General features: G+C 47.4%; 1 protein-coding gene across 1 annotated transcript in view; it reads right to left on the bottom strand.

Moving 5' to 3' along the window:
• Positions 1 to 14662, bottom strand: part of Tcerg1l (transcription elongation regulator 1 like) — a 206752-nt gene that overhangs the window by 48835 nt on the left and 143255 nt on the right. The window contains exon 7 of the mRNA XM_004625567.3: positions 7185 to 7339. Within this exon, the coding sequence (XP_004625624.1) occupies positions 7185 to 7339 (155 nt within the window). The remainder of the gene's footprint in view (positions 1 to 7184; positions 7340 to 14662) is intronic.

Raw genomic sequence — 14662 nt, 5'->3', positions numbered from 1 at the left:
CAACCCATGAAGGCCAAGATTATCCACTGAATACAAGCCCTACTGGGTTTTCTTGGGTGAGATGGGCCCTCCATAATCAGAGTTGTATTCAGGCTGGCTTCTGGGAGGTCTGCAGACAAAGCAGTTTAGGAACCAACAGACAAGGTGGGGTAGCACTTCTGCCTGGAAATGTGAGATCATGAATCCATGAGGAGGTCCTCAATGGCCACTCCTGGGCACCTGCATATAGAGCTCCAAGCGCTGGTGCAGACAAGACCCAAGTCAGAAGCCAGATGGACTCTCAGGGTCCCACCTGCAAAACTGCCGCACAAGCACAGACAGCAGTGCTGGGCAGGCAGCAGGCCAGGCCGCTGATGCAAGGCAAGCTGAAACCCTGAGACAACACCCAGCATCTGGAGGCTGATTTATTTATATCAGCAGGAACCGAACGGGTTCTTTCCTAGAATATCAGGCCCTGAACTCTGGTGGCCTAGAGCTTATATGAGATAAACAAGCAGGAAATACAGAGGCAAAATGGATGTCAATTGAGAACTGGTTTGTACAGTGTGCATCGTAGTGATCAGCCATTTCTGAGACAGAAGGAACCAGATCTGGAACAGGAACTGGCGGGTGGGGGGGATTTTCTGTTACACTAATTCTGGTTCCTTAGAGTGAGCTCGGGCCAGGCAACCTCTACCTCCCATGTGGCTGCTCCACAGGGAACCAAGCTGAAGGCTTTCTCCACTGGGATCACAATGAACAGCTCAGGCATTTACAGGTTGTCTTCTTCTCCAGCTTAAGACTCATGTTTGTGAGTAAAAACATAGGAATGATGAGAAACCAATATTCAGCTCCCTGAGGGCCTGGGATCCTTCAGAATTCAGAAGAGTGACTATCCCACAGCTGTGGATCTCCTGGCACAATGAGGGACAAAATATAAAAGGTTCTGTTGCCCAAACCAAAGCCCAGAGAGCATCGCCCAGGGCAAGGAAAGCGATGGACATTCAGTGAAGGATGCTGATTGGAGCACATCTCTTAGAGCAAAGAGGGAGGGCTGCTCAGGGCTCTCTGGCAGGAAAAGTCTTGCGGGGTCTGTACTCCAGCCAGGTGCCATGGGCTAGGGCTCAGCTGCAGTGAGGACTTAGGGCCTAGAGTGGAGGATCACTGATGACACAGTGGCTCCATCTGCACCCCTGCTGGGGGCCCCCACAGATACCAGCATCACCTGCTCTGTATTGCAAATAAATTGGCTATAGGACAGATATAAAGAAGTTCAGACCAAGGGAGAGCTGGGCTGGGCTGGGCCGCTTGCCCCTGTGTCCTGCCTAGAAGAGGGGCTCCCCAGAATGCTGCTTTGCCAGGCCTCTATTCCCTCCTGAAGCTCTGAGAGAAAGCTCTGCTTGGCCAGTGGTGGTCCTGAGGGCCATCTCCACATTCACCTGCCCTCAGTCCCTTGCTGCAGGAATTCCTAGAATTTCCCACTGCCATTGTCACAGAGGCTCTTGTTCAGGGAAGACTCAGTTTCTGGTCTGTGTACCCCTGTCCTCCATCACCCAGGACACCCACTGTACCCAGGTCACAGCACTTTGGGCCTGAAATGTGCTTCCATTGGAGGGCTGCGGCAAGCTGAAGCTGGATCAGGCATGGGTCCTTACATGAAGAACTGACTGGATTATGATGGAACTAACTTCCCCACTCCCTCCTTCCTCTTTCCCTTTTCTCAGAGGTGGTTGTATAATGTATTAGGGTCTGGGAAACCACCTTAAATAAAGTCCTATCACAGTCCCCCCTGTGTAGGCCATGAAGGAATTGAATGGAGACATGGCCTTTCATCCCTCCCAGGAAGGGGGCAGCTGTCCTGCCCTACCCTGCCCTACCCTGCCTTACCCTGCCCTGCGCTGGCCTGCCCTTCGACCTCCCTTGTTGAGGTGACATGGTGAGCTATGTATGCAGGTCATGACAGTGTCCTAGAAGCAGTAGCAGCAGCACACCCGAGGCTTGCTCTCTCCTTAACAGGAACCACAGACAAACTCTAGGGGCATTAAACAAGCACCACGCACTCTGCTTCCTGCCAAGCTCAATGGAAGCTACACACATGGCCCAGGTCAGAGGCTGGGTGGACCCTCAGATTCTCACCTACAAAACTGCTAGAGAGGCACAGACAGCAGCAGGCAGGCAGGAGGCCAGTTTTCTGGCTCTGCTTTCTTAGACTGAGGCTCCTACAGGGCAACCTCCACCTTCCATGTGACAGTTACAGAGGGCCAGTCTCTCAGTGAATGACCTTTGCCCCTCACCTGCTTATCTGGTGTCAAATAGAGAAGCTGGCCAGTCTGGTCTCTGGAATGGAGCTTAGGAAATAAAACACTGGTTGCCTTCACTGTGTGAAAAGAACTGTCGCTTTACAGGTACCAAGAGAAACACAATATGGAGTGGAGGCACCCAGCACAGTTCCTACCAGAGCCTGGCAGATGGATTTTGAGCCGAGGAAGCCTCCCAAACCAGCCTAAAAGCACCAGCTGGACACAAATCCCCAAGCTTAGGGAAGCTCTAGCATTTGCTTTTCAGCACTCTGGTCTTGCTGAGCACCTTGGCCAGCTGGTTCCATTGATTTGGAGACCCAGTACACAGTGTCTTGGCCAAACAATGCTGGAGAGAGTGACCCATTCACCAGTCGCAGCTGTGTTTACCCACAGGATGATTTTATGTCCTACTTAGTGAAACGAACGCCGTTATAAATCTACATTTGTCCTGAATACAAATGGCTGAAATGTTCGCAAAGCGATTGAAGCTGAATAAGCCCCTGCCTACCCCACCAAAGGTGAGCATGGAGCAGCCACAGGAGGAGGGCTGCTCATCCCTGCTTTCTCCTGTGGGGCACAAGGGCAGCTATGGGAGGCCTGGCCAAGCTGCCCTTCCTTGGCCCCAGTTAAACCCACCAGGGTAACAATTCTAAACCCTCACTCAGTGAAAGTGGGATTTGGCAAGTTAATGAATCCCTGTTCTTTATAATGCATATAACAATTGTAGGGCACAGAATACTGTCTCCGAACAATGTGCACATCCTAATCTGGAATTTATGGATACATGAGATTATTGCACGAGAGGTTACTGAAGTTGTTCAGTAGCTCACCTGGAGATGAGAGAGTATCAGGAATCATGTAGGTGGGCCCTGTGTAATCACAAGAAGCTTTATAGGTGCAAGAGAAAGGGAGGTACAGGATCAGAGGAGACTGGAAGGTACCACTCTGCTGCTTGGAGGATGGAGGAAAAGGCTATAAGAGAAGGAAACCAGGTGGGCTCTGGAAGCTGGAAAAGAAGAACCTTATGGTTTGTGTCTAGGTGTCCCCCTAGACCCCTAGTACCTGTGTATTAGACAGCCTCATACAGGCATGGGGCAGCTCCTAGAGTTTGTGATTGATTGTTATGGGTGTGGGTGCTGTACCTACCTTGGGGCGGGTAATCTGCATTACAATGTAAGGAGGAGAGAGGGGCTAGCTTACTGCTGGGGCTGCTGTTTCTCCCTTTTGCTCTTCCTCTTTGCAGCAACTGTGGACAGCCGCTTTGTGCCATGTGCCACTCCGCATTGGAGTCAGCTGAGTATGGACTGAAACCTTCACTAACTGTAAGCTAAATAAACCTTTCCTTCCTTCATTTTGGGTGCTGAGTATTTGTCCCAACAATGGGAGAAGAGTAACTGAGACAAAGAGGAAGCAGAGCTTTCCCAGAGTCACAGGAAGGACACTGTCCTGGTGCTGTCTGGGAGACTCCTACAGGACCATTCAGAGCTATAAGCCAACCTATTTGTCTTCTCTTAAGACTCCTTATTTGAGATAATTTCTCACAGCAGCCACTGATATTCAATACCCACAGCACCCACTTTCACGGCTGTGGGAAGATTCCAGGGAATGATGTATGGCAGGTTCTTGCACATTTCTCTCCACCACTCTTGCCAGGAGGATTCTGTCCTCTTTAGTTCTCAGGCCCTGGCCTCTTGTTTATTGAGTAATCACTGGGAGGCATTTTCAGCAAATGGAAGCTGATATATTCTCTCTCTCTCTCTCTCTCTCTCTTACTCTCTCTCTGTCTCTATCTCTGTCTCTGTCTCTGTTTCTCTCTGTGTCTCTCTGTCTTTGTCTCTATCTCTCTATCTGTGCCTCTGTCTCTCTGTGTCTCTCTATGTCTCTGTCTCTATCTGTCTATCTCTCTCTCTCTCTCTCTCTCTCTCTCTCTCTCTCTCTCTCTGTTTCCTATTCTACACCCACCCCAGAAAAGTCAAATAACCTGGTACGCAATCACCGCCACTATATCCCACGGTGCTGCACCAAAGTTGCTAGTGTAGGGACAGGAGGACAGAGCAGGCAGGCCAGACCACAAGTGATGTGGTGTCATGTTCAGAGTACAGGGAGATTCCCAGCCACCGCCAGAAAAAGAAGGCTTTGCTACTGCCAGTAAACACAAAAAAGAATTGGCCCTCTTAAAGGTTTGAGGAATAACAAACCTGGTGGAAAGACAAAAACAAGTGTCCTCTAAACTAAGGAGTATGTAATATCTCCAAGAATAGCATGACACATAATGGATGGGTTTGGGGTGAAGCCTGGTGCTGCTCATTTTACATTAGTTCAACAAGCATTTATTCTCAACTAACAGCAAGGCTACAGAGCCATAAAAAACCTGGATGCATTGCAAGGTAATTAGAAAATAATTCAGGCCTTCGCTTGAATCCCTCAGCAATGATAACTGGATGAAAAAGCGGACTTTCTCCCTATCTGTGGAGTGATGGATGGCGTGGGGCTTTGGGCAGTTCTGTGTCCCATTCCCTGCAAATTTATGTCACACACACACACACACACACACACACACACACACATGCACACACGTGTGCATACACACACATCTAACTAATAGCAGTTAAATGTAGTAACCATTTTACAAAGTCCATTTATTTTATTTAGCTGTCTAAAAACAATGCAAATCACCTGCTATGCTTAATTTTTCCATTTCAGACTTGACATAGGCATTCCTGTACTCAAATCTAGAATGACTCATGGTTGAACAAAATATGAGAACAGGATTCCTTACCGAGAACAATCATCAAGGAGCTTGTTATAATAATAGGGTCGAGTCACTCGGTGAATTGTGATGAATGACCCACCAGGGAAATGTCACTGGCAGCTGAGGGCTGGAGGTCACTACCTCTGCACCTTTGTCATTAATTAATCCTCCAAAAGCACCTTCTGCCTTAATTGTTTGCCTGCAGACCTCTCCTTGTGGACAATAGAAAACTGCAAGTTATGTTCTTAAAGACCAAGTCTTCCCTGACAAGTAAAAATTAAAAATTGAGGTCATTTGTGTATCTTTCAGATGGGTTGACACCTTCTCTTCCTTGCTTTATAAGAGGGGTAAAGTTACATATCTGTCTGTGAGGTGGAATAAGGTAGGTTATCATAATTAACTTGATGGAGGACAAATTACATTAATACATTAAATTTGAATTTATCAGCTAGTTTTGGTTGTGTTTGTTTTAAGGTTCGTTTTGCTATCTTCATTAATATAAAATGAGGTTCTTGCTCTTCGCATGACTTAGAGAACTGAACTATGACCCCGGCAATTCAGGTTCCTGTCCTCCGCTGACTGATATTCCAGGCCCTGAGACAGCAAGTGATCCCGAAGTGGGATCTGAGAACACCTTCCCAGTTCTCTTCAGATTGGGACTGACTTGGTCTAAACAACAGAAATTGGAGAGCGCCTATGCATGACTCTTAATAAGTTCATTTCATTCTCATTCCTACTGATTCTTTGGAGGGAAAAATGAAATAGCATCCAATTACCTGGCAGAATGCAAGCTAAAGAAAGGAGCAAAGTATCTGCCTGCATTACATATTTGCTTTTGCCAAGCAAATGAAATACTGTTAGGATAACGTGTACCTTAACATGTTGCATAGGATTTGAAGACCTTATAATCTTCCTAAACTGCTCTCTACTCTTTTGTCTAATAATGAGGACCTTTTTCATAAAATGATTTTAAGTATTTTTCAAGTTACAAAGTATTTATTTTTTACCATTGGATACCACTTGATCAGAGAAAAAACAAAATCACCAAATCTCATGCTTATTGTTCTTGAAGGTAGCAACACTTTTATAGATTTTTAGTTGAATATATGTTGAAACCCTTTTTCTTTTCCTAACATCAGATGACTCCAGCTTTCTGGAGAATGCTCTCATTATGCTAAGTGAGATAAACAAATTAAACCTGTCATCACTCAATCTTAACAGACTAAAATCACCTAGATAGCAGCAACTACTTTCCTTATAAAAGTGGTAAGAAAGTCTAATAACACTGTTTACTAAGTACCTCATTATTTGACTAAAACTGGAGGCTTTTGCCCTGTGTTAGCTGCATAATATAGAACCAAAAATATTGTTACAAACCCATTAAGTACCCCACTACAATTAAACAAAACCCGCCTTCTGTAGGGTCAAGATTGCATAGCCTTGACTTGGTCTTTCAGGCAGGCCTCCCGGCCTCTTACGGTGGCAGGAGGTTGTCATTCACAAAGCTCTTCGGCGAGCAAGGTACAGGGCTTTCCTGATGCAGTAGCTCATAAAAAAATTATCAGATATAATCAGAAAGAATCTTTTCTGAAAATGTTGAGAATTCTTCTCTGACTCTCAATGAGACAAGGCTTACAAGAGTCTCTTCAGCAATAGCTGCATTTCTGCCTGGCAGCCCATTCCTCCACAACCACCAGGGACCTCTGCCCCTCCCTGCAGGGGATTCCATGGAATTAAACCATCTATTCAGCTATACAATGTCTGAGTTAAGTCCAAGACCTAGAATGAATTGCGCAGGAGAAGGAAAACACTCCTGTCTTGTGTGTCTGCTGTCTTCAGCGGAACTCGGCAGAGGTTCTGAACAAAAGCATACGGCTAACCAGGGGTGCTGCTGCGAGGAGGTAGGAGTGGCTACCCAGGAAACAGTGTCCCTACACTCATGACCTTACGTGATGCAAAGAAGAGCCTGAGCTGACTGCTGAGAAGGTGCCGAGTTTTCTGCAGAAAGTGCTAAGGAAACTTGATTACTGAACCCTGTGTCACGAACATAACACCTTCATACTCTATTTCCAACATAACCAAGAAAAGCCTGTTCTCGCTCCATGGCCCAAACAGTTTAAACAATGAAAAGCAAGGCAGTAACGCACTCTTACTTGCTGAGGCCTCCAGCTTGCGCTTGTGGGGTGGGTCTTCAATGATCCTCTCGAGGTCCCCACGATTCTTCAGGTCCACGGGCTTCTCCCAGACAGAAAGCTGCATTGTCGGGTTGAAGAAGAAAACGCGGTCGTCGCCTGTCCAGACCACGCACCTGTTTGAGTTGAAACTCTTCTCAGTCACCCTCAAAGACACTTAGTTTAAAGACCATTACCATGCCAGGGTAAAATGCCCCCAAATGCCTTTGCAACCTGCAAGTTGCAGTACGCACAGGTCATTTATGTAAAGTGTAGATCATAATGACAAAGCCTGGTTTGACAAGCATGCCTTCCCATCCTTCTCATGTTGTATCTCATTTGATTAGCAGGTGGATGTCCACATCACTGTTCTACAGGGCAGGACCCTGACATTCAGAGAAGCCCAGCCGCCCAACAGAAACACACACGTTCCGCACTTTCTCTAGCACACAGAGTACGCTGTTTAATGCCACTTAGTTCAAACTCTGGGGCACTTCTAGTTCCAGAGACAGGGTGGAGTAACATGCAGACTGTTTCCCTAGCTCCCCCTATTTCAGCCCTGGATGGCCATCGAGGACAGGCCTAAGCCCACAGTTCCTCACTCTCTGGCAGCAAAATCTTGAAAGGGCCCTTTCCATCAGCACCTAAACCCGGGTGTCCTACGCACTTTCAGAAAAGTATGAAGTCTTTTTTTATTTTCATAAATGATCTATAAAGTACCTAAAAGGAATAATGTGTACTTTTAAAAGTTCTGGCCAAATGTTTTACCTGTGATAAGTTACCAGAAAAGATTAAACAGAAAAAACATAGAGAAAGAAACATCAAAGCCCCTTTACGGAGAATGCAGCACAGTGTGTCTAATTTGGAAACGCACAGACGAAGCTGGTTCTGACATCGCAGCAGCCAATGAACGGAATGAGTGAGTCCAATAGGCTGGTCCCCGGCCCTGTCTTTTGTCCCCCAACCACTCTTCGGGTGCTTCAGAGAATTGCTTATCTGGGCCTCCCACACGGTTTCCCTTGGGCAAGAACACTCCTCCCCTCAGCCTCAGCTTCCCACAGTACTCTCTAAGAGTCCTTCTAGCTCTGTGCGTCTCCCCGGATTTCTCAGACGCTGTGGGGATGGATAGGAATAGGTTATGTGTGTGGAAACCCTCTGGCTATTGTTTTCCCTCCGAGGGAGGACACTTGAGCAGTAGGGAAGCTGCTAGGCACTATGTAGGACCCCAAAAGCCTGCCTATACTTCATCTCAGCAGGTCACACAAAATGTCTGCAGTGGGCAGGAGTCCATGCTAATATGGGTCACTGTTTTGCACACAGATTATTCTATGTTCAATGCAGCTAGCCACATTCTACAGGCCAGGCAGGGGGTCCAGAGCTGGGTAACTCTAGGAAGATCAGAACTTTTCCAGAAATGAACCTGAGAGAGTCTACTGGATTTACTATCTTGGCCAGGCCAGGTTCAAGGGTATGGTACACAGAACGATGGCCCCAAAGATTTGCACATCTCCCCAGTCATTGGAACCAGTGAAAGTGTGATGTTACCCGGCAAAATGACTCCAAACATAGTAATTAGGGTAGTAAAAGAGGGAGATATCCCGTGCTATTCAGGTGGGCCCTACATGCAATCACAGTTGTCCTTATAAGAGTCAGAGGCAGAGATGTGAGGATGGAAACAGAGCTGAGACAAAAACAGAAACAGAGAGTGGCTGGAAGACACTGCACTGGTCTTGAAGGTGGAGGAGGAAGAGGCTATGAGTCTAGTAATATGCGTAACCTCTACAAGTTAGGAGATAAGGATCTGTATTCTCCCCTGAAGGCTCATAAAGGAATGAGCCCAATAGACACAGTGATTTTAACCCAGTCAGACCAGCTTATCTAACCCAGTCAGACACAAGCATGCATGTTTTAATGACATCATTCTAGTTCAGACTTCAGGTGTTTTGGGGGCACCTCTGAGCCTAGGTCTAGGAACAGAGTGATATGGGCCAAGCTCCTACCCCAACCCCACATGCAGGCTTCTGGAGCCTTTCTAAACTATGCTGTGACTAGAAAATAGCTCTAAAACCAAAATAGCCCATAACCAGCCTCCCACTTGTACCAGTCCTGCTTCAATCATCTGACTTCATGATGTTTGTATTATCCTACCCAGTTCAGTGCCATACAAGAAATATCGAAGTCCATAGTACGTTACTTTTTGGGTGCAGAATACTAACTGGGTTGCTTCCATCAGCAACTGCTAATAACTTTTGACCTCTGGAACTACAGGGATTCAATGCATATAGAATAGTCAGTGACTTCACCTGGCCTTCACTTTTGAGGCAAGCAGTGTACCACACTCTACACAGCATGCCCAGAGGCACTGCCCAGCTCCCAGCTCATTGGAACCTGGAAGATGTCAGAGACTCTCCTGGCCAACATGTCCTCCAGGGCTTCCTTGACCTTCAGGACACCTTGAGAAACCCTCACTCCATTAGCCCTAAGGAAGCTCTCGCTACCTCAATGAATAAAATTAAAACAAGACAGAACAGTACTGTGCTTCCATGCCAAGGCCTTGCCTTCCTGCTGCTGGGGTCTGTGCCAGGGGCTTGAAGACTTGGAGAAGGCAGCCTAGTTGACAGGATCTTTGTCCAAGTTGGCAGATCCCTGCTCACAGGCCAGACAGGGTTCTGGGCAGGCAGCAATTAACCTCTCCGGGGACTGGAGGGAGGCTGTACACATCCATAGTATAGAAACTGGCTGGGCAAAGAAGTTTTATTGAGGGTAATTAGGCTGTGCAGTACATTATGCATGACCCAGCTGTTTTATGAGCTCCCCAGATAAAGTGAGGCCGCAAGGGAGAATAAGTTCCTAATAGGAGCCACCTTCCTCTCCTCTGGATAAAGACCAGCTGGTAGAAGCATCCCCTGGGGATGCGCTATTGTCCATGTACAGAACTCCTGTCATTTAGTTTTTGAGAATGGTAGAACAAGAAAGAGGTCTTGCCCACAGTCAGGCTGGTAGAAACAGAAGCAAGCTGTCACCCCAACCCCACACCCAGGCTACTTCCCTGGGCTGCAGCTAGAAAAAATATCTCCAAGACCATGGCATCCTGTCCCTGGAAGTCTACTTGCACCAGACTTGCTTGCATTGTCTTTCTTCATGATGTTTTATTGAATTTGGCTTCAACGAGATGGTCTAAAAGCAGCACATTTCTGCAACTTCGTCCCTGGAGTTTGATAGCTTTTTTGTGGACCTGCATGGTCTCCTCAGAAGAAAAAAGGACCACTTTCCATTGTCCAGCCATAGAAGGCAGGCCAATGGGCATCACCATGCTCTCTGGAGGCCCTTCAGCCTCAAGGTCCCATGGACATCACAACCTGAGCATGGCACCCAGGTCCCATGGCTTCGTCTTAGACCTGAATGACCTGTCCCTTCCTCCACTGTCTCTGAATGATGATAGTCCCTGCCAAGGAGTTGGGCCTTGTAGGCCTGTGTCCACCGTGTCCTTGCAGTATTTGAGGGAATGGAGTCAATGGTCTTTAGTGACCACCTTTATAAAAGAAGGCTGGCCCTTCCATTCTCAATTTTAACTTCTGCTCTTCTTTCCAACCTGATGCCAGGACACTGGGCATCGTGCCGCTGTGGAGGCCTCTCTCTGCAGACCCCTTTTCCCTGCAGGGGTGCCTACTCCAGTAACTGGAAACATGCTCTGCTCCACGCTGACTCCTGGGGGAACTTCTGCAGGTCCTGTCTAGGGAGGGAGTGCAAAAGGCAGCCAAGTGTTCAGTGTACTGTGTAGTCCAGAGTGTGTTGGGCTCCAGCCGAGGTCACCATGTCCTGACTGAGCACCCCACTGGCTCCCTTCCTCTTTTTTCCCTAGAGGAACCCTCAGCAACTCCCAGGCATCCAAATCTTTATCTTGGGCACTGGAGCTGACGATCTCCACTCAAAACAAACCCCATAGGCAGGGTAGAAGGGAAGCTTTCCAATAAGCAATATGTGGCGTCTCTACCCAGAGGAGCTCTTAGACTGACAGTTTCCTAAAATTCCTTGTGCTCTGGGATCTCAAACACAAGATGCTTCTAGCAAGAGAGCTGCCCTTGGCAGTGCAGAAGTAATAACAAGAACTGCTCACTGAGTAGTGTCCAGTTAATTACAATCAGCTGATCTGAGGAATTACAGGGATGTTTAATTCATGCCTCAAGTGAACAGGGTATTTCATGCAAGAATTATTAAGAAGTTGTGGGCTCAGGGAATACAGATGCCGAGAGGAGACGCTGGAGATTCAACCATATCACACAGTCAGCTCCAGCTTAACCCTGAGAGGCCAAAGTGAGGACGAGGGCTCATCTAACTCCTGCCCTCATAGTTGGCTCTGCAATGGGTGGTCCTCCCTGGTAACTCACTAGCTTTTCTGAATGCTGTGCTTCTGAAGTTATAGTCAGAGGAGAGAGATGGAAGGAGAAGGCTGGAGGAATGAGAAGCTGAAAACAGATGAGTGACCACAACGTGCTGCCCCTGCTGGGAACGAGCAGGAGCCCTGATGCGAAGCACCTAGGTTTAAGGGCAGTGGGATTTCAACCGCAGGGCAGGCAGCTGCTTACAGATCTGTCAGGTGTATACCAGGCTGAGGGCAAGCTGCTGGGTTTGGGCATGTGGGCTTGGAAAGAAATAAGCAGGGCTTTAGTGTCGCCATGAAACCTCCCTCAGTACTAGACTGAAAGATGTAAGAATGCTAGGAACGTGTCCCCCTCCAGAGCCTCCCGAGTTGGCCAGTTCTGTGAGGAATGTGCAAGTTACCTGAATTCTCCACATGTCCCTCTTTCCATAGGAAGCCAAGCCTTCTTGAGAGTCCACAGCAGTTTAGGGGAGCTAGACTTTCTGAACACTTCCGCTGGGCACCACTAACCTTTACTGGGGTGCACTTTTTTCTCTGAAGAATCAGAGTTGCGGAGATCCTGGAAACTATGCACCCCAAAACTCTGATGTAATGTCCTGTTCATCTTGTACTATCCCGAGGTTTTTATCCTGTCTGGCTTTGAAGCTCTACTGTCAAAGAAGAGACTTTGCATTTGGGCACTTATATCTACTTGGCCAAATTCTGCCAGATCTCAGGTCAGTCTGCCGAAAATTCAGTCTTTTAGGGGATACCCTGACTGTTTAGATCCAGCTATGGAGGTGCAGACACCCTCGGTGCACCTAATCTGGGAAGGGCCAGTTTGCAGACAACACACAGAACAGGAAGCACCGCCAACTCCCCGACTTGCAACTGCTGAGCACAAACTTCGGAAGCCAAGGAAGAGTGGAGCTAATTAGGGACTTCACAGGGGAGGATGGCTCAGGAGAGGAAGGAGTGACAACAATTAACAAGGTGCACATTTATATCCAAGCTATAAGAGCCAGTTCCTGAACCCAGGGGAGGAGTGTGGAATTGAACTACAGAGCTGGTGGCAGGTAAATAAATGTGGTTCCCAAGAGAAATCTGCCCATCCACTTGCTATGGTTGGTTCCAACTAGACGGAGCCAGCTGTAACATGCAAAATTAATTTTATGTATCATTTTATGCCCATTTTAAGTAACATGGATAGCTCCTCTTCTTTAATCATGCTGCATAATTCCTGGATGGTTGCCATATCTTTTTTTCTCTTTAACTGTCCCTACATCCCAGAGGATATAATTAGTACATCAGAGTTATTTAAGTATGATACAGGATATCTTTACTGAGCAGTCCTAATACATAAGAATCCGGATTTTATCAAATTAAAGTCAGGGTAGTTGTTTTTTTTTGCAGAAAAGTCTTCTCATAATCACCTTCCGTGCAGTAATTTCCACTGTTTCTAAGCTCTATGGAGTGGAGGACATCTAGGTTTCTCTGCCTGACTTCACCCCTCCCAACTGGAAGTGAGGATTTATGCCTGGCCTCTTGTTCCATTCCCCTCCCAAAGGCACCCTTTGGCCCTGGCTCTGGGCTTTGCCTTTGCATGCCCTGGCCCCAGAGTGTCCTATTTGCTAGATGTTCCTCCACCCAGGTAGAGACCACTTTGAATGGCTGAGCAGTTCCCATTAGCCCTTCGATGGTCTTCTTCCTCTGGGACTTAGCCTCAAGAAGGGGTGACTTGAGCAGAACTGAGGGTCCTGCCTTTTCTATTTGACAGGGGGAGAGGGAACTATGGCACCAGTGGGCACAAAGAGAAGGAGAGACTAATCATGCTCTTTGGCCATGGCTATAATGACTATATCCTGTGGGAAGAGTGCATGGGTAATGTGGACATTCTGTCTGATACTAAGAACTGGGATAAAGACCAACCATAGAACTTGGCTAGCATGTGATTGTCAGCAGCTCTGTGACCAGGGCATGCTGTGTATTCCTCCAACGTCTCTCAGTCTTTGGATACAAGAATCTCTGATACCCGAGGGAAGGTTTCTCAAGCAGTAAGGACATTCCAGAGGAAGATGCTCATGGAGGTGGCAAGGGCTATGTGGCTGGGTCCAAGACCCTAGGGTTCTTGGCTTCTGAAAGCAGTGGTTCTCTGCTTCCTTCATCTGATGTAAAACTATGCTGAGAAAGTAGCTGTATAGTGATCATAGGAGAGAAACACCAGTGTAGTGGGTGATTGATTGAGTCAACTTGAGAAGTTAAAGGCTTAACTAAATTGGCTCAGCAATTCCACACCCTAGGGTGTGGTGGTCCCACCCTAGAGTGAATCATCACTTTCAGGAAATAAAAGGGAACTGAGGAAGGATGGAGCACCCCACTTCCTCGGAGGAGCTCTGGTCTGGTCACAGTCAGCTTGGGCCTCATCTCCTGGCTTCTAGAGCAAACTCTTAGGCCTGCACCTTGGATCCTTCAGCCTTCTGATGTAGACTCATCAGCCTTCCATCCACACCCATCACCTCCTGATATGGACTTACGCAGAACACTGCAGTGAGCTCCAGACCTTGGACTGAATCCTTCAGTCTCTGGTGTGCAGATGCCCTCTGCACATCTCCTCTTCTGACCCTGTGGCTGACCGCCCTAAGCCAATCGTGTAAGTTCTTATACATCTGTACATCTTGTGTTATATCTGTTCTTCTAATAAAACCCTGATGGACACAGCCAAGAAAGGGCTGCAGTGTGACTTGCCTGCTGCTCAGAGGAGACCACAGAAGCAAAACCTCAAGGGGGACCGAGCTGGGTTCACATACCCAGAGTTGTCTTTTTAGCTTCTTTGCATAACTTTTGGAAAACTGTAACTATCTACCTTTAGTTTTTTCATGTGCACTTATTTTTCTCATTATTAAGTATGAAGTAGCAGGAACCACAGGTCTATAAATGGGAGGAGCTGGTGAGATGATCCAGGATTCTGGCCAACTGTTGGGCCAGCTCTGCAAAGAATGGACACAGATCTCTCTGGAGCCTGTTGAGGAATCGAAGGCATTAAGGATTCCATCCTGATTGAGGTGGAGAGTTTTGAGAAGGATCTACCTGTGTGGAGATA

This window comes from Octodon degus, unplaced genomic scaffold, assembly GCF_000260255.1.
Source record: "Octodon degus isolate 3935 unplaced genomic scaffold, OctDeg1.0 scaffold00010, whole genome shotgun sequence".
NCBI lineage: Eukaryota > Metazoa > Chordata > Mammalia > Rodentia > Octodontidae > Octodon > Octodon degus.
Note: the sequence above shows the minus strand (reverse complement) of the source record. Positions and strands in the feature narration are given on the sequence as shown.